Below are 27,928 nucleotides of genomic sequence, written 5' to 3' on the forward strand. Positions count from 1 at the left end.
GGACAAACATTATATGGTCTCATTCATTTGGGGAATATAAAAATAGTGAAAGGGAATAAAGGGGAAAGGAGAAAAAATGAGTGGGAAATGTCAGAGCGGAAGACAGAACATGAGAGACTCCTAACTCTGGGAAACGAACTGGGGATGGTGGAAAGGGAGGTGGGAGGGGGTGGGGGTGACTGTGTGACGGGCACTGAGGGGGGCACTTGATGGGATGAGCACTGGGTGTTATTCTATATGTTGGCAAATTGAACACCAATAAAAATAAATTTATAAAAAAAAGAAGCACTGAGGAAATACTTTTTAAATATATACTTTGTAAGAAAATTTAGTTGATAAGAACAGATTCAAGCTAAATCAAATCCAACTTGTTGATTCAGCAATAAATTCTAAGTGATATCAGAATACCATTAATATATACACATTGATTGAGACTGTCAAATATGTTTTAAACCACTTTATTATATTCAAGAGCTAAAATGCTTGCCATCAATTTGATTTGCAAACTTTCGTTTTATTTTTAAAGCACATCATTATGCCATATTTATGCACTACAACTGAGTGTTTTAAATTTGTTTTGCACTATATTTTAATTTTCCTCTGTTAGACTGAGCCTAAATGGTGCATATTTTTCTTGATACTCTGATTTTATAGGATAAATATACCGCTAAACAATGAATAGCAATAATACAAAGTATTATAATCCAAATATTCACTGTCATAGAGATAAATAAGACAGGAGTAATATAAAAACTAAAGTATGTGCTTTGTTTGAATACAGATTTCGTAAAATTACAGGTGAACTCCTCTTAATTTAGTCCTAATACAATTTTAGTCCTTATACATGTAAATGTGAATGGCAATAAGGATTTTTTCCTATTGTATAAGTGAAAAATGATAACTAGCATTTATTAAGGATTCAATATACATTAGTCACTAATAGGCTCAGATGGGCTAAATGACTTGACCAAGATTTCACAACCAGTAAGAGATAAACTAGAATCCACAATTGACTCAAAATTCTCTGTTATTCTCATGGTATGATGCTGTCTCCTAGCCTTCTTAAGTAGGGTAATTTCAGATTGTGAATTTCATAGCATATGATTGTATTTTTAAAAAGCTTTTGGGTTGATGAAAATATTTTACATTTTGATCATCATGGTTACTACACAGGCATATATATTTGTCAAAATCCATCAAATCCTACACTTAAAATTAATGTATTTAGTGTTACTTCCCAAAACTGTTGACCGAAAAACTTAACAAAGCTACTTAGAAAAATTGTAGGGAAATGTCTATTGTGTGAGATACTTGATCATCAAGAGACACCATAGTGTTAGAGATATAATGAATATGATAACAGAAATGGAGAGCAAAAATGTTTCTTAAAATTTTCTAAGAATAAATTGTAACGATGACTTATTTGCAACCATATGAATAAATTACATATACAGATCCCACTCTTGCCAATTTTCAGATGACAAGCTGTCATTTTTAAAATGTGACAAATACACAGATATGCTGTGTATTTGTATGGTTTTCATCAAGAGTCTCAAATGTTGTGCTCCCAAAAGTCATTGGTTGCCAAAAGAAATCTGCAGAGAGATTCCAGAAAAAAAAAAAAAAATCAGCAAACACCATTTAGTAAACCCAGATTACTTTGCATTAGGTATGGAATTAGCAGTTAGTGACATACTGACAGCTGAAACCTGACAGTGGAGGTAAGAATAAATGGTTACTTCATATCTCAGCAGCACTACTGAGTGAGTAAGCAAAGTATTGATCCTAATTTGGTTCCTGAAATGCATGTGACTCAAGCTATCCTGAAGCTTCCCTCCAAAACTCTCCCTGGGATCCAGACAAGAGAAGAACTTGTAATTTGAAACTTTCCTTCTTTCATTTTGATGGAACAATCTGAAATATAGGGTTTAGGGAAACCCTGCTTCCTACGTCTCCTATTATGAACTTACAGTCTCCCTGGAACAAATTTCTTGACAGAAGTCCAATATAGTAATTTTTCCATGACTGATGAATTCAGGGTTTCTTCTGTTATTAAGTATTTACTATTTCCACTTACATACCTGGAACTGTGTAGGCACTGAGGGTATAAAAATGAATGAGATAAATACACTGTCCTCAAAAGCTTGTAGTTAAGAAAAATGGGAGGGAGGAGAGAGGAAGAAAGTTAGAGTCAGACAGAATAAACCAGTAAAAAATCATGTGAAGAAAGATGACTATTTAGTTATAGTTTGGGTGCAAAGGAGAGACAGGCATTTTCTTATTTATTTTATTTTTTATTTTTATTCTTATTTTTATTTATTTATTTATTTTGAGATAGGCATTTTCACTTAGAAGGATTGTCAGGTAATGACCCTGAAGAAAGGCCCAGCAAATACCTTTCAGCTTTTACTCCCCTACAAAAAGCCACCCTGCTCAAGCTTGCCAATGACCTCAATGTTGCCAACACAAATGCCACTTCTCTACTGTTTTTTTTTTTTAACTTTTCAATAGCATGTATTCAAGATCCTTGATCATTCTACCGTTTTGAGATACTTTCTTCCCCCAATTTCTATAATATCATACTATCCTGCTTTTGTGGTTTTCCTTGATCTCATTGCTTGTTCCTTGATACATACCCTATGTATGAATCATGTTTAAGAGGAGGGACTATTACATACATACATGTGATATGGAAGTATTTACATGTAAACTACTTAGAATAACATTCAGCACATATTAGCCACTATATTATTAACATCAATATATGTTTTAATGCCATTGATAATGCTTAATGACTCCTAGGCTATTTTTATTCTAACCCCTGCTTTAGAAGTTAGTCATTTATCAAACTGCCAATTTGCATCCCATTTTTTATGTTAATAGGATCTCAAAAATAACAATACTGAGGAGAACTCTTGATTTCTATCCACCCAAAATCATTCCTTCCACAACCCTCCCTATTTTATGAAATGGCCCTAATATTTTATAGATGCTAAAGCCAAAAACTGAGGAATTATTAGAAATCATTCCTAATTTTTCTTTCCCTAACCATCCTGCTGTATCAGTAACTTCTATCATCAGTAACTTCTATCAAAACCATCTCCAAAATACATCCCAAATCTATCACATCTAACTTCCTCCACCACTATGATCCTATGCCAAGCCATCAATCACTGTCTTCTGCTTGGAATTCCACAATGACCTCTTTGCTCAATGGCTTGCCTCTTCCCTCATATGTCCCTAAAACCCATTCTTTATAGAGTAGCCAGAATAACTTTTCTAAATAAAATTAATAAATTAGGATAAAATCCAATCTCCATACTCTGGCTTACAAAACCTTACTGACTTGGCCCTGGTGCATTGTTTTTGCTTCACCTATTACTACTCCTACTTCCCTTACTCATTGTTCTTTTGCTATTCTGACTTTTATGTTCCTTGAATTCACCTAGTTCATTTCTACCTTTGGAATTTTGTATAAAGTTACATCTGCCCATAATGTCCTTCTTTCTGTATATCCTATGTCAGGCTCCTTCTTGAAATTGAGAGCTTATCTCAAAGAGGTCACCCGGGATGCCTGTGGGGCTCAGAGGTTGAGCGTCTGCCTTCAGCTCAGGTGTGATCCTGAAGTTCTGGGATCAAGTCCCCCATCAGGCTCCCTGCGTGGAGCCTGCTTCTCTCTCTGTCCCCCCACTCTCTGTGTCTCTCATGAATAAATAAACAAAAATCTAAAAAAAAAGAGGTCACCCATTCTATAATAACCTGTTGGTCATTACTTACTACCTCCTTTTCATGGCATTTCAACCTTCTTTTCATGGCATATTCTGATGTTTTCTTTAATTATTCATTTATTGATGTATTATCACTCTCCATTAGAATGTAAGCTCTATGCCAAGACTTAACTAGTCTTTAAGGTATCTTTAGTGTTTGGCACATAGATGACATTCAATGAATATTTTGAATAAGTGAGTAAATAAACAATGGCAATAGTGAAGCAGAAGAGGTGTTGGATATCATAAATACCAAGCAATTGAAATCTATGTACTTTGGCAACTATTTTTCAGTTGGGGAAAGGAGTGACTTCAAGATGGTTTTTTCTTAATTTATTTTTTATTTATTTAATCTGGATGGCTGAGTGGATGGTGGGGCCTTTCATGGAGAAAGAGAACACTGAAGAAGGAAAAATCTAAGAATAATCCTTTCTGGACAATGAATTTAATAGCTCATGGGACACAAATTTGGAAATTTTCAGTAATAATGAGATAGGACCTAGGACTAAGAGAATACTCCATGGACTGGAGATGTAGATTTAATAATCATCAGAATAGCTGAGGTTATTTAAGTAGACTTTGTGGAGCAGGAAGAGAGGAGGTACAAACTCTGGAAAACAGCAAAATATTCAGCAGGAAGACAGATAAAGAGAAGTTGGAAAGAAGAATCTCCAAAAGGTCAGGGGAGACCCAAGGAAGAAAAGTATGATAGCCCAAGAAAGAACATTTCAAGAATAAAAGAGAGGTAAACAGGGTTAAGTAACACAGAGATCAAATAAGATAAGGACTAAAAAGTTAGTCATGTTTGCCAATTAGAATATCACTGGGCAAACTGAAAGTCAAGATGCTATCTGAGCTTGCAAAGAGTTCTGCCCTTGAACTTCAAGTTCCTCAGAATTTCACGAACACAGCAAGACATTTGCCTGGAATTCTGCTTCTCCCAGAGCTCCAGGCCATAAGGTAGTACATCCAGAGAGTTAATCATACCCTTTCCCACCCCCAGCATTTTTGTGTGACCACCAACACAGTAACCTATGTTAACTGGTGCTGTCAATGGTTTTATTTTTATTTTTCTCTTCTCTATTTCTAAGATAAGTAGGAAAAATCCTAGATATCAGAAATTTAAATAAATATATTTTGGAAAAATCATGGACATGAATCTTCTTTGTCCAAAGTAATAAAAATAATAACAAAAGAATGGTCAATGAATCAGTAGAACAAAAATTTCCAGGATGCCCCCCAAATGCTGGAAGATTACTTTTTTAGGATTCACTAGATATATTCACTAGACTATAGTCAGCAAGAAAAATGTAAATATATATATGCTTAATACCATGAGTCAAAATATGAAGAGTTCTTGCTCAATCATTAATTAAATGCAAATGTTATTAAAAATATAATATTAAAGAAATGCTTGACTTAATAAAAACTGTGTGAAGAAGGAAAGCATGATCTTTCCAAGGACATTTTTTAAAAGTGTTTTTAGAGCCCTATTGTAGGGCTTGATTTTCAATGCATAAATCTAAAAATCCCATTTAATTAGAAAATCTAATTCACCTCAAAATTATCTTTTTTACTAAAGATTTTATTTACTTATTTGAGAGAGAGAGAGAAAGGAGAACACAAACCATGGGAAGGGACAGAAGGAGAGGGAGAAGCAGAATCCCAATTGAGAAGGGAGCCTGACTTGGGGCTTGATATATCCCAGTACCCTGGGATCCTGACCTGAGCCAAAGGCAGACATGTAAGTCATTGAGCCGACCAGACATCCCATCACAAAATTCACTTAATAAAATTTATTTTTAAGACTTCTCATTAATTGAAAACAAATTGGTAGCTTCTAAGAAGTTTCTAGAGTGCTATGCCAGTCAGAGTAAGGAAGTTAAAACAGAAGATTAATATATATTTTTAAATTAGTATGAGCATGATTTACTCCAGGGGTTTCCACACTTCACAACATGTTAGAATTATCTGAGCAGACCTTTTAAAAATCTTAGTATCCGGATGCCTGGGTGACTCAGTGGTTGAGCGTCTGCCTTTGGCTCAGGGTGTGATCCTCAGGTCCTGGGATCTAGTCCCACTTTGGGCTCCCTGCAAGGAGCTTGCTTCTCCCTCTGCTGTGTCTCTGCCTCTCTCTGTGTCTTTCATGAATGAATAAATAAAATCTTCTAAAAAAATAAATAAATAAAAAATAAAAATCTTAGTATCTAAGCTGACTCCATACGCATTAAACCAGAATCCCTGGAGGTGAGATCCGGGCATTAGTATTTCTTAAATCTCCTCAAGGGATTCTCATGGGCAGTCATGGATGTAAGAACTCATGTAACTTATGCCACCTTCATTTCATTAAATGAATATTTTTGTGGTAATGAATAAGAGATTTGCATTCAGAGCTGGGTTTGAATTCTGGTGGCTGTGTAAACTTGGACAACAAGGACCTTAACCTTTCTGAGCCTCAGTTTACTCAACTATTACTCAGTAATTATTGCTCCTTCTTCATAAGACTAATTTTTAAAAATATTTATTTATTTGAGAGAGAGAGAGCATGCGTGTGTGAGCACAAGCACAGAGAGGGGCAGGAGAAGGCGAGAATCTCAAACTGACTCCACACTGAGTGCAGAACCCAGCTCAGGGCTCGATCTCACAGCCCATGAGATCGAGACCTGAGCCAAAACCAAGAGTCATACATTTAACCAACTGAGCTATCCAGGTGCCCCCGTAAGGCTAGTTTGAATATTAAAGGAGGTAAAATATAAAAATTTAGAATATGTGGTATGTAATACACAATAAGTGTTGCTAATATATACAAATATAACAATTCATTATTAAGGATAATTATCAATTAATTACAAACCAAATACTATGTCTGGTTTATAATACATAGTTGGCAAATACAACTGTACATAAATATGAATTAATGTATGTAATCGAGTGTCAGATCTATGCTGATCCAATGAATTCAGACATCTAGTTTGGATCATAAAGGCACTCTCTCATTTAAATTACACAAAGGAGGGTTCAAAGATCCTCAAATTCACTTCCTTCTCACACCTGTCACCATACAGATTTATGATACATCAAAAGCAGCCATGTAATTTGAGTCTGACTTTCAGGAGAAAGCTACTAATAAATTTCCTTCAGTCTTATTAGAGTGAACTTTTAAATCTTCATTGACATAGTAGGAAATAACTAAAAAAAAAAAAAAAAAAAAAAAAAAAAAATTCCAGTCACATTTTTCTTATTTACTCCGTTACTCTGGAGTGCATGATGACTTGTTTTCCTTTAGTTGTATCTGAACAGTTTGACAGATTACTGTGACAAGGTTACTTTTAAATTGATAAAAGGTTTGATTGTGTCGGTGCATTTGTCAAAACTGTCTGACACCATGTATAATGGACTCTGCACTCAGAGCCTGGATGACACTTGAGTCTGTTCTAACTATTCAGTGTTCTGCACACACTGTAACAAGACATCCAAGAGGGTTGGGTAAAAGTCGGGGAGATTAGCTTGGGCGGACACTCAGCTCTTGAGCTCAAACACTCCTACTTTGTTCTGCTGGCTTTTCATTTGGGGCATTTCTCCTCCCCTGTTAAATGCTAAAGTGACATTTACAGCTTCATTTTAAAGGGAGCAATGCTAGGGTGTCAGAGTTTAGCAAAGAGAACAGAAAATGTACAGAGAAGAATGAAGGGCAGGACAGCAGACTTTCTGGTCTTCCGGTGATGATTAGAAATGTGTGTGCACCTACCCAAGAGTTTCTCTCCTTTCCCTTCATTCTGTTTCAAGAAGTGGCCTTAGCAGTAGCGTGCCCACTTTGAAACAGAAGAACAATTCACTCTATACATGCATCATGTGGTCATTAAGGCCAGATTAGATAACCATGTGGAAGTAGAGGCCAGAGCTTTCTCAGAGCAACATGTTAGTTAAAATTAGTTAAAAGTCTTGAGGTTGGTTAGATAAAATATATTGTAGATGTGGAAAATATAAATACATTATGATTTTTTTCAATTTAAAATTATATTATGTTAAATATGTGGTTTTATTTTTTAAAGAGCAATTTCAATGTGTTTCAAGGGCATGTTTACAATTGTATCACAGAAGTTACCAATTTTTTTGAGAGAGGAAATATAGCTTAATATGTAAAAAATGATTACACTACCAAAATTTTATTTGGTTGAAATGTTGCAATACTCTCTCTCTCTCTCTCTCCTCAAGCTAAGTCTATCTTTCCCCAGTTCCATCTCCTCTTCTTTAGATAAGCATAAAGGGTATATAATCCAACTATTCCACCTATGATTTCCAACAAATAACCCATCCCATGAATATAATTCTATAATTAATTATATAATTACATTATATTATATAATGTCTTAATATAAAACACATTTCCTAACATGATCCACAAAGAAATCACCTTATCCCATATTTCCAGTTCATTTTGTCCCACAACTCTATCTCTCTCCCCCTCTCTGCTATAACCACACTGGCTTTCTTTCAGCCCTTTGTTCTTGCCACATTCCATCCAGCCATTGGTTCTACACACATGAGGCTCTTTCTCTCTGGAATGCTCTTATCTTCCTTCCTCATTTAGTAAAACCTATTCTTCCTTCTAATGCTTACCTCAATTGTCACTTTCTCAGAGATTCCTTTGCTCATTGCCCTAACTAGGACAGATCCCATGTGAAAAACACTTTTGGTTCCATGTTCCTCTTTTTTTTTAAATTTACAGTTGTTTTGTCTTTGTCTTTGCTTTTGTTTTGTTTTGTTTTGTTTTTTAGAGTGGGAGGGGCCAAGGGAGAGGGAGGGAAGCAGACTCTGCTGATCCTGGACCCCAATGCTGGGCTCTATCTCACAACCCTGAGATCATGACCTGAGCTGAAATCAGGAGTCAGATACTTAACCCACTAAGCCACCCGGGCACTCCTAGTTGCAATTTTAGATCAAATTATATGATTGTTTCAGTGATGTCTATTTTCCCTAGTAAAATATAAACTCTGCTAAAGCAAGGCCTTTGTCTAAATTTACTCATCACTGAATCTTCAGCACAGTATCTGGCATGCAGCATAGGTGCTCTGTAAATATTTCTTGATTGAGAAGACAATAAAGGTCCTTGAGATTTCTTAAGATAGATATTACAAAGTCTTTAACTATAGCATCTCCTATAAGACACACAATACGATGTACTCATTGAAACATAACTAGAGAAGTTTCCCATAGAGTGAAATCATTTTTTTCAGTTTTGTCTTCTTCTTTTATTTTACTTGTGATCTTAACATAGAAGCTTTGATAATGAATGTGAATGGAATCCCTTAATAAGAATTTGCTCTCAGATTATACATTGAGAAGTAATGTAATTTTTTTCCTTTAATATCATTGTCTTGCTGTTCATTAGTGTTAATGTGGATTACTGTACTCTAATACCAGATAATTTGATATATCTATCCTTATTTTTGGTATAACTCTGCTCTTTCTATTTTATTACTATGGATATTAGCAAATACTGCATTTCCTATAATTTAAGGAAATACTAGTTCTAAAATACTTACAATCTCATAGAAATAAACATGAAAAATCAATCTTGATGGCAAGTTCATTTAAACTTACAAATACTCTCTGTTTATAGGTAAAGGTATTTTAAGGTATTGTATAAATAATTGGAATATAAAATAACCTGAATCTTTAGAAGACTACTAATGTAAAATACTAATGACCAATGCAAAAGACCAACTCCACAAGAGAGGAAACATGATTTTACAAGTGACCTGCATCAGTCCCTTACCACAAGCATCCCCATACATCAGGTCTTACCAACACAGCTGAACCAACTCAGGCTGTGGCTCTACCAACACTGCAAAAGGAGATTGGGGGAAGATAAAAAAGTATTCAAGAGTAGGCTTTAGCACTAAATAATAATGAGGGCCTCAATGAAATATTAGAATTTTAGAGTAAAAGAAGCTTAAAGGATTATCAAGTTTAAACCCATTATTTTTTACGTGGGGGAAACCAAAGTTAGCGTGAAAACAAGTCACTGGTCGAAGGCCACCCACCCAGTTGATGGCAGAGCCAGGACCCAAAATCAGATCTCTTAGTGCACAGCTATTCCCACTGCATTATGTGGCTTGATCACATCAGTTTTCCAAAAGTCTCTAGGAAAAATAGTCTAAGCAATAAACCCCAGCTCCAGACCACTTCAGTAACTGGAGAACCCACAAACATTTTCATAATAACGATAGCATGGGCCCAAACTTATTACCCAGAAAAAACTAATATGAACAAGTAACCAGTACAGAGGTACTCTTAGCATTCTCTAGATTTCTCAGATGCCCATAAAAGAACATTAACAGAACTTCTTTCATCAAAAATAATGTCTCTGTGTCACTAAATCTCTTTCCTGAGTTAAAAATACCAGTACAGGCTTTTCGGTGACATTTTCCATTTACGCATTTCTGGCAACATTCTATCAAAAAGTGGACACAGACACACAGTGGTGTGTCCAGAAACCAGCTCTCCAAAAACATAAGATAAAATTTAAAATGCCCTTACTTGTCGGGATTGCTGGCTCCTGTGATATAAATACCTCATCATGGCTGATTTTAAGCCAGAGTCTATAACACATCACACGTGGAATTCCTGAATATTCAACGACTGATTCTAACACACCAGTCAGAGGCAGCTCCAGCACCCTGCTGGTAATACAGGGACACCTAGAAATAATCTGAGGCCACCCACACTTTTATAAGAGGTAACAGACTCAAGGAAAGTGATTGACTTGCCGCAAAATCATACAGTGGCTCGGTGGGTTCTAATGCACAGGATTCCACGTCAACTACTTTCATAAACTAAGTGAAATTTTATGTATTAGAAATAGTCAGTGGTCTCCATATTACTGAAGAGAGAAGTGCTCCTTCTCAAAAACCAGCAGCATCAACACCAGAGAGTCTGTTAGAAAGGGATATCCTTGGTCTCCACCCATTATCTTTCGGGCCTAGAAATCTATGCTTCAACAAACTCTCAGACACTGAGTGATATAGAGCAAAGAGAAAAAAATCTTCCTTAAGCCCATCAATATTTAGTTTTATAAATGAGATTCCAACATGAGTCAAAGATGATAGCTACCCTTTTTCCTATCAGCATCTGTTAAGAGATATTTCTTCTGAAGCTTTCAACAAATTCCACAATCTTTTCCATTTTCAGAAGTCCCTACTTTTCAAAATAGTTTAGGTTTTTCTAATGACGACAAGAAAAAGTTATTTACCTTTCCATTCTCAACCCCAACCTTTTACAGACCAAAATCTAGCATGTATTTATATGTCTTAGCCCTGGCATATTCTTTTTTGCTTAAACAACTGCTTTTAAATAAGTATTTACTTTTCAAAGTTTTGCCCTACCTCCTTTACAAATCAAGGTAATCAATAACAACAGCGCCCTCCACCCTGCCCACTGTAATCTGCATATATTGCTTTGTCAATTGATTATATATAGTTATGTACTTGTGTTTTGGTTAATCAGTCACTTCCTGGTGTTTTGATATTTGTTCCCAATCTTAAAATCCAGAACAAAGATAAATAAATAGTGTCCACTTTGTTATCCTCTTCTAATATTTTAGAGGTTGGAAAATTTACAAAATAAATATCCTCTCAACCTTCTTGTGAAAGCATTGCAAAAGAGAAGAAGAAAAATTGAGTAATAGTTTCCCCAAATTTAAAAATACCCAGCTAAGGCATATTCAAATGACAAATAGTGGTACTGATATTGCTTTAAAAATAATCAGACAACAATGTAAAAACACAGGTCCTTGAGTCTTAACTCATTATCCATTACTAATTTTAGTTGGAGGGCAAACTTAAATATTTTTATTTGCATAGAAATAAGAGAGTTAATAACCTAAGTGTTGGTAGATAAGAGATTAACAAAAACATTTGGGAAGGGTGTTTAATCACTACCACATTTCCTAGCAAATCCAAAACTACTTGCTGAGTATGGTTCTTGGCCTTGGTGGGAAATAGCTTCACTGGATGTGGAAGGAGATGTTTTCCAGGAAATCCAGAGTATTAGTTTTATAATTCCCCAATTACCTGGTCCTGGCTGAACTTCTGTTTATCAAAACCTGGCCAGAAAAGCTTTGCAACACAGGAGGTCACCATCCTGAAATCTACCACTTCTAAGTTTTTGAGATTCCCTTTGCTAACACTTCTCCAAAAAAAAGCAGCTGTCTTTATGAGATTTGTCACTGATTGCACCAGCCACTTAGGTATGAAGGTCCAACTAATGTTTGCTCATCATCTTTTTGGTCAATACATGCATCTCTGCCCACGCTCCCATATATGCCTGCTCAGGAACCTCCCTTCCCCGAACCAAAAGATTCCATTCACTAACATAAGCTGGGCTTAGATCTTCAATTTAAGTTCCATTTGGATAGCAGACTCTTCCTCACTGAGGCACCAATAAAGGGGTCCACACCAAGACCTGTGTAGACTGAATGCACGGGAGCCACTGTGGGGGTGAGAAATGGGCGCAGGGAGCAGAGGGCACTTACGGTTGGCACAGCTTGATTAGGTCCTGGTCAGTGGTGCCTGGTGGAAGGCCTCGAATGTACAGGTTGGTTTTACTCAACTGTTCCCCGCTGCTGTTGCTGCTGCTGTTGTTGCTGCTGCTGTTTGTGCTGGGGCTGGGAGGAGCCATGGGGTGGGGAGCTGGTGCATAGGACTGCTGGAAACAGAAAAGGCTGTTACTGGAAAACAAAGCCAGCACCTATTCACAGGCCAGCAGCGCAACTTGAAAGCAATGCAAGCTTCTCGGCCTTTCTGATCCACACATGCACATACATATTTCTATCACCACCCAGTGCACTTCTGAGAACATCCCCCGCTGCCCCCCACCCCGGACCTGCACTTGGGTCAGTCTGAGTTAGCTCTAAATGGGACAAAAAGAAATTCCCAGGTTCTTCTGACAGTGCCATATGGTTTCTGAGCTAGTCTGCTGTGATATTCCTTAGACCTATAAAGTAGCATGTTACTTCCCTCCCTGTTAGAAGAACATAGTTCGTTCACTCTTGGAAACAAAGTCCCACTCCTAGCTTGCTTTAGCTGCCACACATCTTTGCTTTGTCTCTACTCCTTGTTCCTTCCTTCTCTCCAAAAAAAACCACACACACACACACACACACACACACAAAGAGACACTTCCTCCTATTGCTGTGCTCACCATCGCTCTCCAACATGATTCCTGATACACAGGAAATACTCCATAAATAGCGAATCTATGAATAAATGAACAGATGGAAGGATGAATCTACCTCACCTCTTTCTCCCGCTCCCAAATCTGCTTCTTCAAGGTGAAAGCCCTTTGTTTGTAATACTGAGCCACCAATATCTCACTACAGTCCAGATTCCCTTTACAGTATGGTCTCAATCTAGGTAGCACTGCCAACTTGGAGGGGATAATTCTTTTTTGTGGGGCCCTTCATGTTCATTACACTGTACATGCTCTGTTGTTCATTGCAGGATCATAGTAGCATTCTTGTCCTTTACACACCAGATTTCAGCAGCACCCATCCTTCAGTTGTGACAACCAAAAATGCCTCGGCACAAGCCAAGTGTCCCCACCAGAGGGACTGGGGACTCTCCCCCAGTAGAGAAATACTGCTCCAATCTGTCAAACTACTTCTGACAAAAATAAAATGATAAAATGACTCCTACCAACTTAGAGTATACAATGTGAGGGTCTTTATAACTACGCATGCAAGAATTAGTAGATACATTACTCATGATACTTTATTTTTAGTCCAACAAGGGAAATCTTCAAAAGTTCTAAAATTACACTGACTAACTGGGTTTGCCTCCTGCTGTGTCTCTTACTGGCTGTGTGACCTCTGGATGGTGCCTTAACCTCATATTAACTCAAGAATGAGAACTCAACATTATCATTAATATGAGGAGGATAAAAATAGTACTCTCAATAATATGTATGTCATGAGGTCTCTATGAAAACTCAATGAGCTAATGTAAACAAAATGATTCCTAGAAACTAGTGAGTGCAATAATGCTAAATGTTAGTAATAACAAAAATGAAAAAAATAATAATGATAATATTTGTAGTTGTTACTTGTCTTGCCAGTGATACTCGTCTATATAACTATACCAGAAATTCTCAGTCATAATCTATAGTGTTACCTAAAGGCACAATGAACACATTTATCAAGATTCCAGTGGGGAAATTTTTAGACAAATTTTAACCTGAAGACATATTAGCTGTTTTATCAGGGGTGGGAGGTACTTACCTAAGAGTAAGTAGCTGCTTAATAAATACTGAGGCTATAGTATGTATAGTAAATAACTGAATGAACACAACATTTAGCCCACAGGAACAAGAAACCAAGTTTTAGCAGTATCCAGTCTTGTTTTTTTGTTTTTGTTTTTGTCTTGTTTTTTTTTTTTTTTTTTTTTTGCTATAATAGTCTGTTTTACACCTTTCAGAATTATCAGATTTACCCCACTCCGTATTTCCAACTGGCTATGAGGCAATGCCTCTTAGACACAGTATGTCAAATGAAATCCATTATCTCTGCTTTCTCATCTCCCAATTCCCCACCCCAGCCACCCAGCAAAATGACCCCGTTTCTTTTGGTGTTGATGACATTCATCAACCCCCATGCCAGAAGTCTCAATATTAGCTTCATCTGTTTCTCAATTCTAAATCTCAAAATAAAGACAGCTACCAAAATCTTTGAGAGGTGGCTAGAAGCATCCTTTTCTCTGAATTCCCACTGCTTCCTGGGCCAGGGTCTGGTCCACCTCGTAAATCCACCGGATCCAATATCTGACCCTCTTCCCTCATACTTTCCTCTTAGGGACAGGAGCAAAAAACGGAGCCTCTTTCTTTGAAATAAACATTTCCTTAATCATCTCTTAGCTATTACCTAATCTGTTATGAACATTTTTAATGTGGAATTTTACAACAAATTACATAGGAGAATACTCTGTGTCCCCAAATGTTTGAATAAAATGAAATACATTCATTGTCTTTTGGAATTTAAGATCTGCACAAAGCTCCATGAAGTTTCCTGGCTGGCATGAAAAACGATTCCTCCTTGATCTAAGAATTCTGTTTAGGGGCGCCTGGGTGGCTCAGTCGGTTAAGCGTCTGACTCTTGATTTCTGCTCAGGTCATGATCTCAGGGTCATGAGACAGAGCTCCAGGTTGGGCTCCATGCTCAGCACAGGGTCTCATTGTTTTTCCCCTCGGCTTCTCCCCTTCCCCACTCTGAGCGCAAGCACACACTCTCTCTCTAACTAATAAATAAAATTAAAAAAAAGAATTTCGTTTTGCACCTTGGACACCCCAGAGATAGTTAAGTTCTATCTCTTTATAAGTCCTGTACTTAGTAGGTATTCAACACATCCTTGCTAAAGTAGTGTTCTGGTCTCTGCATCTTCCAATGGGACAGACAGGATTTATCTTTTACTTCCATTATGTGCCTTATTTTCTTAAATTTCCCAGGGCTTTTTAAAAGCTGTTTGCTACCACTTTCACCTCTCCTCTTTCCAAATTCTTTGCATTCCACTCTGTACTCAGGCTTCTTTAAAAATGAGGCTTTGTTTAAAGCAGTTTTTCCCATTGCATAGCTTTTAAAACTACCAGGGAGCCAAAAAAAAAAAAAAAAGTATTCGGTTTTATGTATCATAAATCTGATGGACCAGCACAGACTAAGCCCTAGATTAACCAAATAAGAAAGCATCATCTAAAGGATGGTCAATATGTGTTTACTTAATTCTCTACCACCACCCTCCAGGGGTCTTTGCAAGCATTTCCACAGCCAGAATGCCATTTAGTAAATTGCATGGTGCCTAAAACAATAAATATGCCCTCCCAAGTGTCCAATGTGTTCACTGGGAAAAAAAATAAATTAATAAACAAAACAGTCAAAAGCAAATCAAAATTGGGCTGACTAGAGGGGACTAGATGGAAATGAGGTACGTAACTTACAGAGATAGTAGCACCAGGCTATTGTGGACAAATTATGTATTTCAAAAGCTCTTTAAAAAAAAATACACAATCAAAAGGAGTTTTCTATGTCCCTATTTATGTTTGTGAGTTCCAGAAGTTCTGCTGAAAGATGTAGACTTTTCCATATTATTGAGCCAATTAATCCACAGATTTTAAGACCCAGTGCCTATCTCTCGCTAATCCTTAATATTTCATTTATCCTTCGATGATATACTGATTGATTCAGGTAACAGTCTGCATTGTAAATCATTCTTTGACTTTAAGAATTATAAATTCCCTCTTCTCCACCCACTTTCCAAACACACATCCTTTAATCAACAAAGCATTGGCAGAGGTTTCCCAGAACGTCTGACAAATGTAAAGGCCTAAATGAATTAATTTGTGAAAAGCAAAAGCAATGTTGTATGTTCTGATGCCAAAGACAAATGACCAAACTACAGTGTCTCAAAAAAAAAAAATCTTTAGAGGTTAATGGGTCACAGCAACCACTTTCCTAATTAAAAGTGGCTCTGATTCCTTTCTCAATTCTTTGTCTTCAGATGGATTTGGGATTGTATCATTGATTAGCTTTTAAATCATTTTGAGACACTAAAGAAGAAATTTTAAATTGTTAGTAAAAAAAAAAATATTTTCCCTCAAATAAAATTGTCTTTTGCTATACTGCTTAAAGTCACACTTTATAAATCCTATTTAGGAGCAGTGAAGACTTACAGTCGGGGTTACTGAACACTAAAATACTGTCCTGTAGCAGGGCAGGGAGTTGCTATGAATTTGCAGTGTCAGCTTGGTTAGAACCAGTAAAAATGCCAGATTGTTCAGAAGAGGGCCTTCAGATGGCACTCTGATTGAAGGAGAGAGAGAGGATTTCTCTTGAACCTTCACATGCTTGGCAAGTATGCTGATTTTCCTTAGATGTTTATTCACAGTGGCATGGCTGGGAGGGTCTGTTAGGCATGGGATGGGGGTTAAAGCCCTCTTAATCACATGTTGGAGCTGCCACATTGGTGGACCAGTGCCAGTGTCCTCTTTGGGAAATTAAATAAAATGTCTTGACATCCCTTTTGGAAGATAATGATTCTAATAATTACAGGTAGCATTGGTGGTGTGCTTCCTAAGCATTTTATGCAACCGCCCAATGAGACAAATAATACTCTTCTCATTCACAAATGAGAAAACTGAAGTACAAAACTGGCAGAGGATCTTCTCAAGGTTACACAGCTGGAGACCCAATTTGAAATTAGGAAGTTTGATTCCAGAAGCTATTCAGTCCCCCTCATCACTAGAGAACTTCAGGTATTAATGACTTGGGCACCCATGAACACAAAGAGCTTTCTTGCAGTGAACTTTGGAGGATGACACCGACAGAAGCTCGGGCACATCCAAATATAAGGGGGAGAAAAAGAAGGATGAGGATGAAGAGCATGCAGTCAAAATGGAGGCTAATAAGCCTTTTTCTCTATCAGAATGGAAATGAAGTCCATCTTAAAATTCAATTTTGAAGGGGATGTGACTATCAGAAGCAACCATGTTATGAGTATTTCAAATAATGTCAAACAAGTGGGTTCATTTGTCAAGATTCATGGTGTGTTATTTGATAACAGGAAAATGAACTGGCTTGTAGATCATCCTAAACAGCTGATTCATTTAGTGTGCTTTGTTAATATGCCTCATTTTTCAAGTTTGAAAAGTGAATCAACCGGGTCCTCCTACATTCTTAAAAAATGTGTAATTTTGTGTATGTAGGCTTGGAAGGAGGTTTGTTGTGTTTTTAACCCCTACATGTTTTGGAGGTACATTGGATATGATGGATATGAGTTAGAGTTTTGTTTGTTTCCCCTTTTTTGTGTGTTTTAACAAAGCATTTGATATATCCAATAAATGCTGTTCACATATCAATAGGGTATAGCAAATCATTAAAAACATCTTTCATAGAGTTAAACATATTATATGAACACGTCTGAAAGCAGGACTGTCATATACACACACTAGCTAGATAATTTTAAAATGGGGTCCTCAAACTTGTCATATTGCCATTTTGAAGAAGATAATTATTTGCTGTGGGGGCCTTCCCTGTGCATTGTGGGATATTTAACAGCACCTTTATGACTAGATGGCAGGCACACTACCCTGCCTACAAGATGTGGATACTAAAAATGTTTCTAGATATTGTAAAATGCTCCCTATGGGGTAAAAGTGCTCCTGGTTGATAATCACTGCCTTAAACAGATCCAGGCTCTCTCCTTGAAGAACTAGTATCAATACAGTGCTCCTCTTGGAATAATAATAGTAACTCAATGGCCTACAACCCACTTCATTGAAGAACCCCCTCACCTATGAAGTTCTTACCCCCAAGAATATATAACATTCACCTTCCCATACCTCTACTATCCATAACTAAGATGTTGGTATGCCACATATTATCTGCAGCAGACTAGGTCTGAAACATACTTCTTCCTCTTATTGAAAACATAACTCTTTCACAAAGAGAATTTTAAATATTTTTTGCATGCAATTCCCCTTGGCTGGGAATCACAGGGCCTTGATGCCAAACTGCAGTCAATTCTATTCCCGGCATCTGGTTGCTGGCAGGATCCTGAAGCAGTTGGTCTGGTGGTTTTTTGGAGTAGCCTTGGACTCCATCACACAGCACTCTGTTCTGCTGATGGTCTCCCCAATTTGTTTTTATTCATCTCCAGTGCAATAGAATTTGTAGTCTTTTATCCACTCAAGGGTAATGCCCTGAATAAAGTCTCCCGTGGGACTGACATGCCAAGTCTTTTACTATCCAAAAATGAATACAAACCACATTCCTGTCCTAAATCATACATTATTTAGCCTGCACGTACACATGCAATCCATCGCTCAGTGGATCACACTGCTGCGAGCTATTGAATTCCTCTCCCAGACGGTATAATTTCCACATAACCTTGCTTCTGCAGACCTGTCCTCTATTGTGAACACAACACAATCAGGTAGCCATGGCAAGCACTGTAGCTGTCACTGGAGTAGCTGTAATAGCCTCAAATAAGGGTGTGCATAAATATTGTCCATGTGAGCAATAATAAATGCAGCTAAATGAATATCTAAGGCAAGATGTACGATTTTAGCCATGGTCTCATGAATCACATATATTATAGCTTTGCAATTTTATGCTAGGCAATTGCTCTTCCATTATCTAGAATATGACTATAGAAAACAATTGTTTCAATTACACCTTTTATAATAGAATTTGGTCAAAACATGCCCCACTTCTCTTTTCCTACCCATAGATCAGATATGGAAATAAGCATTAAAGGACAAGACTCCTCACAAAAGGCAATCACTTGCACATTCTCTATCAACTGGTCTTGGTAATAGCCACTGTCAACAGTGGTAACATGGTGCTGAAGAATCCCACATTGCCTTCTGGGAATCCTGCTTGACCACTAACTAGGCACTTAAACCTCTAGTCACGAGAAAAATAGGAATTGTGATTATCTCACCTCATAAGACTGGTTTAGTATATAAATTACATATAAAATATTTAGCAACTGGCTAATAAATATCTGTTGATCTTATTATTTTCATCAGCAGCATCATGATGCAGATCCTTAAAAGAAACACTATTCTCTCAATCTTAGTTGGAGCAATTTACCTTCAAGCAGGTGCTATAAGAATCAATCGTTTATTTTCTTAAGGATGGAAGCCACTATCCTTGAGATGAAACTATGTCACTAGAACTATGGTTTGTCATTTTCATCAAGAATCAAAAAGTAATAACTTAGCACTGATGAAACAATCACTGTGGATTGAATGACTAATTAGTTTCAAAGGTATTTACAAACCACTACTGAGGTTTTATTAAAATTCTGTTAGGATGAGATTCACTTTTGTAGTAAATATTAGTTTTTAAAAACCTCAGCAGATTGCATAATCACACCTCGCTCTCTGCTATTTACAAATAGGATTAATCTAAAGTCATTGAATTCCATTCAGAGGTTTGGATATTAAATGACATTTTAAAATTCATGGTACTTGGAAACACAAGTAAACTAGTTATTGTTCATTTTAAGCACCTATATACCAATTTCATTAAAATTTACAAGCTAGAGAAGAGCGGCTGCTATAAATGATGCCAGCGGCCCTTTATAAAGACTGCTCAGTTCTCCAAATGCCGATGACATCTGGTCTTTGCTCCCATCCATCTTTTAATTTGGCCAACTCTTGATCTCTTTAAGGAAAAATAAACAAAATTAAAATACATTTCAAAATTTGAGGTACATATGGCATTTGTTTAAAGTCTACACTTAGAAAATAAGTCCAACAGCTTATGATTCCAATATTAATAAGGATTGATTCTTCATGCAAAGAAAAAAAATGAGCCATGATTGGTACCCTAGGTAGACATTGCAAAGTCACCTCTGTTATAAACAGTAATTGTTAGAATTCCTGAGAAATATCAAAAGTGACTATAATCCCTGAGATAAGACCTCTGTTCCATTTGTCCCGGGTATGTCTCAGAAATCAGTTCAAATATTTGCTTTTGTAGTGGGCTAGAATCACTAGGAAAATACTGAAAATCCAGAACAAGTGACCATAACCTCTTGTGAGATCTCTGGGTTAGCCAATGGTCAGCAACTCAACTCCAAATGCAATCAGAGATAAAGAGGAGATTTTACAAAGAGTCAAACAATTATACTTGAGTCACATTCTTATACCTTATAAGATATGTTTACTTAATTTTTTCAGTTTAGTTTTTTCCCCTGTCATGTCCACTGTGACTGTTTTCCTATTTTTAAATAATATTCTATGTTTCCTAGTCTAATAATCTATTTCCCTAACACTACAATCAGTAGTATTGTCAACAGTTAGTTGCACCATCTTCATTAAGTATGCTATCCTAAAAAAATGAAGACCAATAAATGTAGCTTACAGGGTACCACTATAAGATATGTGGTCCTAGTACTTTATTGTGACTAAATGAACACTTTCAAAGTTTTCTTCTTCAGCCATGAAAACAGATATAATGAGCCATTTCCACTCAATTGACTAATTTACATATTAACAAATCATATTACTAACTTGATTACTAATAGTTATGCATGATAGTAATGAAGTATTTTGTTTCAAACCATGTATAACAAAAATTATTACCAATAATGGAAGGACAATCAGAACACCAAATGGTATTAAGACTTTTTTTGATACACTAAATGATTCTGTCCAATTAAATCAGAATTTACTTTTTCTGAACGTAAATCTATGTTGACTTAGGAGCAATGCAACAAAAGCATAAAGAACAAATGCAGCAAAATCTGATTTCTTTATTGAGGCTTTCATTCCACATCCATAATGTCACTTTCTCTAGCCCCAATATAACCCTGTTTTGCTATTTCCCAGTGCTCATTCACCTCTTTTACCATACCACAATCGCATCTGAATCTATATTTTGTCTTCCTCTCTTCATTTGTAATGCCTGAGCTGCAATCGTATGCCTTTTCCTAGAGTGACACTAAAATGTATCTCACAAACTAGGGTATTTTGAGAGTAAAAGTGGGAGATATTGATAATTATATCAAGACACAAGGTATAAATTGAGACTGTCCAAAGAACCTTGGAATATATGGCCATCCTATGATTATTTTCTATTTAACTAAATCTACACATTCCTCTAGAATCACCTAAAGTTCCACCCCTTATCATAGCATTTTCCTTCTATTACTTTAGACCTATTTCACTTACCCCTCTTTTTAGTTTCTAGTAATTAAATATCCACAAAAGGTTATAAAATAATTTCAGTACATCATACCTGCATATCAATAAAAGGTTACAAAATAATTAACAAGCACAACAATGACTAATATTCACTGAACATACCCTATATTCCAGGCATTGTTTTAGGAATTTTATATTGGTTTATTTAGATGACCTCAGAACTTATGGAGGTAGGTGTTATTATTATTACCCCCTTATTGAAGATGAGAATACAGAGATTTGAGGAGTTTAAATGACTCTTTGAGGTTGTTCAGCTACTCTGTGACAAATTCAGAGCCTGAAATGAGGCAGTCTTCACTCCAGTTAACTTCAGATTTAACTCTAAATATGGACAGTCCAATGTGATAGACACTAGTTACATGTAGCTATCTAAATTTAAATAAAATTGATGTATATTAGTTAAAATTTAAAAATTCAGTTCCCCGGTCACACTAGCCATGTTTCAAATGCTCAAAAATATGTAGCTACTAACTGTTATATTGGACAGGAAAACATAGAACATTTGCACCACCACATAAAGTTCTACCACACAGAACTCATGTAGATCATTCTTACAGATACAAGGCCTCAACTCCCCAGACTACACTGCACAAGTACAATACCTAAATGTGGTGAGCAAAATAATGGTCATGATTTCTATGCCGTTATCCATAGGGCTTTTTTTTTTTAAGATTTTATTTCTTTATTCATGAGAGACACAGAAAGAGGCAAAGACACAGGCAGAGGGAGAAGCAGGCTCTCTGTGGGGAGAGTCTCATGCAGGACTTAATCCCAAGACCCCAGGATCACACCCCGAGCCAAAGGCAGATGCTCAACTACTGAGCCATCCAAGTGTTCCCATAGGGCCTTTTTTTTTTTTTTTTTTTTTAAGTGCAATTACTCTTCTTTCAGTAGAGACCATATTTCAGTTTTTCTCCGTCAGGAGTGGGTCTAGATTTTGGCATATAAAAACTCTCTTTCAACTGATACCTCCGTTGGCCAAAAGTGGAAATTATTAAAAGATATTTCTGGAAAGTAAAATATAATCTGTGAGAAGAACAAGATGTATTTTATTTGCTTTTAATCAAAACCAAGGTTTCATCTGTATTTTAAAATCTCTTCATACCAAGAAAGAGGAGCAATAGAGATAAACTGCTGGTACAGAATAAATGTCTCTGTCTTTGGCAGGCAAGCTTCTGGCCTGGGAGGAAGCTCCACATTTTCAGTACATCTTACCTGCATATCACAAGAGAAAGGCACCCTTACTCCCCATGTATTATATACTATTCTACCAATCTTATTTCTCTTTAAACTGAACCAAGGAAAATAAGGAGAATGCTTTTGTATAGTGAACTACAGAAGCAATTCAGCAAATTTAAAAACAAAAACCTATATTCCATGACATAAAATAGTTATGTTGTTTTATTAGCCAATTCATTCATATTTTATTGATGTAACAAAATTAAATGTAAACAGAACCTACGCTTCAAAAGTCCTAAATCTTAGAAATTTGGACTATAAAACACAATAATTTCCTCAAGAAGACAATGTTGGAACACAGATCAAAAATGCAACAGCAATTAATACATGCAAAATAATTGCTTCATTATAAAACCTGGAAGAAGCACTTGCACAAATAATTTTCTCTGAATATATTTTCAACATTTATTGTGTTTTGGTCCAAGAGATGATAACCATGAGAATAAATTAATGTTCAAGTTCAACAAAAAGTGATCTGATAATAAAATGAATATTAGGGGGCAGCCCGAGTGGCTCAGCAGTTTAGTGTTGCCTTCGGCCCAGGGCCTGATCTTGGGGACCTGGGACTGAGTCCCACGTCAGGCTCCCTGCATGGAGCTTGCTTCTCCCTCTGCCTGTCTCTCTCTCTCTCTTTCTCTCTCTCTCTCTGTCTCTCATGAATAAATAAAATCTTTTAAAAAATGAATATTAGGCATTTATATTGTTAACTTAGTTATTAAAATTTTAAAATCAGAAACTTATATTTATACATTCAAACTTTTATTTCTCTGCAAACCTGTATGGAGATTCCCGTTTTCTGTATATTTTAAGACAGTATGCCTTGTACCTTAGAAAAGTTCAAAATAGTATAGGCACATCCAATTCCTAGTGCATCTTCTTTGTTGTACAATTACTGGAGATTTTTTTTTGACCAGTGATATTCTCTATAACCAAGGCAATGACCTATCTCTAAAAAGAAAGTACTGCTTTTCCTTCTCCAAACTACTCTTGTTCTTTTTAAATAAGTGACTGATGCTTCAGAGACTGGCAAATAAAGGGCATTTGCCCCTAATTGGTAGACTCTTCAAAGGCTTAAGAAGAAGGAAATATTATTATTATTATTGTACAATGACTAAGAGCATAAGTGCTGAAGCCACATGACCCACGTTCAAGTCCTGCCTTACCACTTACTGTCTGCATGGCCTTGGGCAAATTACCTAAATTTTTCTGCCTCAGTCTCCTCATCTGTGAAACCGAGGATAATAACTACCTCTGAAAACTGTTAGACATTTCATATGAATTATTATGTGTAAAGCACGGAGAATAAAGCCAGGAACACAATAAAGCCCCCTATGGGTGCTTGCTATTATCATTACATATATCTGAGAGCAGTTTACAATATTCATTGCTATCATGAACAATAATGTTGTTTTAAGTAAGAGGAATATTGGTTGGGCTATTAACTGATCTAGCAAACTCTGATTTGCCTAGTGTTAAAATCTTAAAATCCAAAGTCCATTGAAGCTTGTTAAACTGAAATTCTCTAGATTAGAAATCAAGAAATGTTAATCTTCAATGAGACTTTAGGGTCAGTTAGTACTATTTTAGCTATTGATACTGATTGCCTTCAGACATACTGATGAGAAGACAGAATAATTTTTTAAAGACAAATATAAACTTTCACAAGGGAAGTCATTTTCAGAATACACAAACTCTAGGAAAATATCTATAAATTGTGAAAGTGTTCATTAAAGAAGATATATCTTATTGCCAGTGGAAAAAGCTTCTATCAGTTAAATAACACACTTACTACTAAATGTCCATGCACTTAACTGAAAGGACTTTTATATGCAAAAAATAAACTGTACTAATTTCATAGTTTCTAACTCTAAAAATAATTAGGTTTCTAAAAATTGTTGCCCTGCAAGGATATTTTGTAGGTAAACAATTACTTAAACTGTTTATTTCAGTTTAATTATATCCCTAATTTCTAGCAAGTTGCCTGATATGTGCCCTAGGGTAACTGTAACAGATAGTCTATAGTATAAAAAGGGGATAGTCATACATTTATACACTCCAAAGTACTTAAGACATCTTCAATATTCCAGAAAATTTTGTTTTGTTTTGTGTCAGTTTAGAGAACTCTATGTATCTTTGAGCAAACTTAGATAAAAGCCATTTATAAAGTATAATTACTAAGAGTTTTCCAAGAGTGACCCCCTTCCTTTGCCTCCTCAAGAGAAGCCTCAGAGTTTGCTCTATTCAGTAGAAAGCAAATTGGTTGAAGTGGGGGAACAAATCAGAAAACGAACTCAGAATTACTGCTGATATTCCAGTTCTGTGAGGAAAAAACAAAAACAAAGGTTCTGATGTATAACTTTGCTGATTTCTGAAATGTAAATACTCCTACATGGTGGATTTTAACCTACTAAGAGTTCAACACCTGGCTCACAAAACTTAGACTTTAGTAACCAGCTCTCACATGCAGTATCAGCCACCTCCCGCACCCCATCACATCAAAAAATGAATGTGACCCTAGTTGAAATGTTATTTAATGGCCCAACTTCCTGGAAGACATAAACAAAGGAAAGAGTTTATATGCCTGAGTAGTAAAGAAGCTAGAAACACCCTGGGAAAACAGAATACAAATTTCTTGGTATATCTGTCTCAGTTGCTAGGACCAGATGACACCATGAGAGAGTACGTGACTGGAATGTGCAGACTGATTTAGGAAATCTCCATGATCTAATGGAGTAATAGGACAGGAAGCAAAAGAATTTCTTGAAAAAAGATGGGACTCAAAGAGAACCTTTGCATTCATTGGCCAACAGAGGACTTCTTTAAAAGAAAGTAACTTTATGTTGTCATTCCTTGAGGTACAGAACACTCAAAGTCTACTTTAAACTCTTTGAGGGCAGAACATTAACACCATGGATTTGATATATCTTAACACAGACAACCAAACATAAGCAACTAAACTATGACAACATCTATTACCAAACAAACAAAAAGTAATAGCATTAAACTACTAGAGTAATAATAAAAGTTGCTTCCTTGAAATCATAATATCAATAGTTCTGTAAGTGTTGTTTAATTCAGGAAATGGGTTAATTAACAGCTTGTGTAATTAAACATTTTAATAAGATAGCTTTACATATTAATATATTCACAGATATATCCCATCACCCTTTCTACTTAGAACCAACATCATACAGAACCCAAAATTTTGGCTGATAATGGGTAAACAACTTGTTTACAGTTTACAAAATATGTACAGTGTAGCAAAGGCTAGAATTATAGCTCCTTTTAGTTTTGCAAATGCAACAAATGATTTTTTTGTTTCTATACAAAGATCTCTTAAAGCTGTTGGCTTTAAAAATTTCCATCCAGAATCTGGACTTGAGGGAGGTATCTAATTAGAGAAAAGTTATATTATACCAAAGAAAGACCAAAACCTGTTATCAGACAACCAATACAAATTTAATCCATACTATAACATGTATAAAACAGAACTTAGAATTCATCTTGTAAATTCAACAGTAACATAAAACTAAATATTATTATGAGAAAATATTTTAAAAGATAAAATATCCAAGGACAATTATTCCTTAACGTCGTAAAGAAACAAAATTAGAGGAACAGTAGAGGCAGTTGACAGTAGCATAGTGTTCTCAATACATATAATTGCAGGATAAAAAGCAAAAGAAAGATACATAGAGAAATTTAATATGCACCCAAGTGTGGTCTATATTAACATCTATTAAAGTATAAGAGAACAGGGGTGCCTGGGTGGCTCAGTCAATTAAGCATGTGACTCTTGATTTCAGCTCAGATAATGATCGCAGGGTCATAATCTTAGGGCCGTGAGATCAAGCCCCACGTCAGGCTTTGTGCTGGGTGTGGAGCTTGCTTAAGATTCTGTCTCTTGGGGCACCTGGGTGGTTCAGTGGGTGAGCATCTGCCTTTGGCTCAGGGTATAATCCCAGGGTCCTGAGATCGAGTGCCGCAAAGGCTCCCTACAGCGAGCCTGCTTCTGCTTCTGCCTATGTCTCTCTGCCTCTGTGTGTGTGTCTCTCATGAATAAATAAATACAAATCTTTTTTAAGAAATTATCTTTCTCTCTCTTGCTCTCTTTCTGCCCCTTCCCATGCTCACTCTTTCTCTCTCAAAAAAAAAAAAAAACCAAAAACCAAAAAAACACAGAAAACAAACAATGAAGTACAAGAGAACAGAATGCCTCTGTTCAGTGCAAATTTTTAAGAGAATGTCTGTTTCTTTTATTGCAACCTATACTCTTCATAATAAGTAAAGAACAACATATTTTACTATTCAGAGTGATTATTTTAAGTTATCAGAATAAGGAGAGCTGTGCATTGGTCAGATTTTATAACCAGTGTCCTCAAAAGTAATAAATGGAATTAATCTGATTGCTTTCTCCTGTGGTTTCAGAAATCAGTAATGACAGAGATAAAAATAAAATGAGAAAAGAGACTAACAACATAGAACTTTCTCTACCAGAGTGGTGACTTCTACTCAAATGAATTATGGTCTATCAGTAAACTCACATTTGAGACTTTTTTTTTTTTTTTTTTTTTGGCACGGGGATATCATTTAATCCAGTGAAAATAGAATAGGCATCCACTGTGCTATGTTCTGATTGCATTGGAGGAAGGTAAAGATTCTCGAAACATAGAGTACATACACCACAGTGGCAGAACTGCTTCTTAATAGCCAATACCTTCCCATATAGGCATAAAGCAGCATAAGATCCTAGCACACCTACCTCTGGCAAGAAGCATTGTTTGGAGTATTATAATATTCTAAAATGTTGACTGTCCACACATTCTAAGGTTGGCTAAGCTATGTGCAAAGGCAGTTTTCCTTTTATTTATTGGATTTCACTAGTCATTAATTTCAGTCAGCACCAAGCCTTCTGGCAAAGCCAGTTAGTGTCCTATGTTAGCAATTTGAGATAGACAGACATATCTCTAATCTTGGTCACTGTTCTATTGTGGACACAATCTTCCGTCCTGCATAAAGGCAGAGATGATGACAGAAAAACAACAACAACACAACACATACATTTTGCACTTGCTTTCTCTTGATTAGAAGGATGAAAATGACATGAGTCAATGTGTTCCATTTACTTTGAGCTACTTATCTCACCCTGGCAGGTCAAATAA

General features: G+C 36.2%; 1 protein-coding gene across 25 annotated transcripts in view; it reads right to left on the minus strand.

Moving 5' to 3' along the window:
• Positions 1–27,928, minus strand: part of RBMS3 (RNA binding motif single stranded interacting protein 3) — a 1,278,291-nt gene that overhangs the window by 523,973 nt on the left and 726,390 nt on the right. For 16 of the 25 annotated variants that reach the window (XM_072726630.1, XM_072726631.1, XM_072726644.1 and 13 more), the window contains one exon: positions 12,304–12,476. In XM_072726630.1, the coding sequence (XP_072582731.1) occupies positions 12,304–12,476 (173 nt within the window). The remainder of the gene's footprint in view (positions 1–12,303; positions 12,477–27,928) is intronic. The other 9 variants (XM_072726632.1, XM_072726646.1, XM_072726634.1 and 6 more) reach the window with 1 other exon arrangement.

This window comes from Vulpes vulpes, chromosome 11, assembly GCF_048418805.1.
Source record: "Vulpes vulpes isolate BD-2025 chromosome 11, VulVul3, whole genome shotgun sequence".
Lineage (NCBI taxonomy): Eukaryota > Metazoa > Chordata > Mammalia > Carnivora > Canidae > Vulpes > Vulpes vulpes.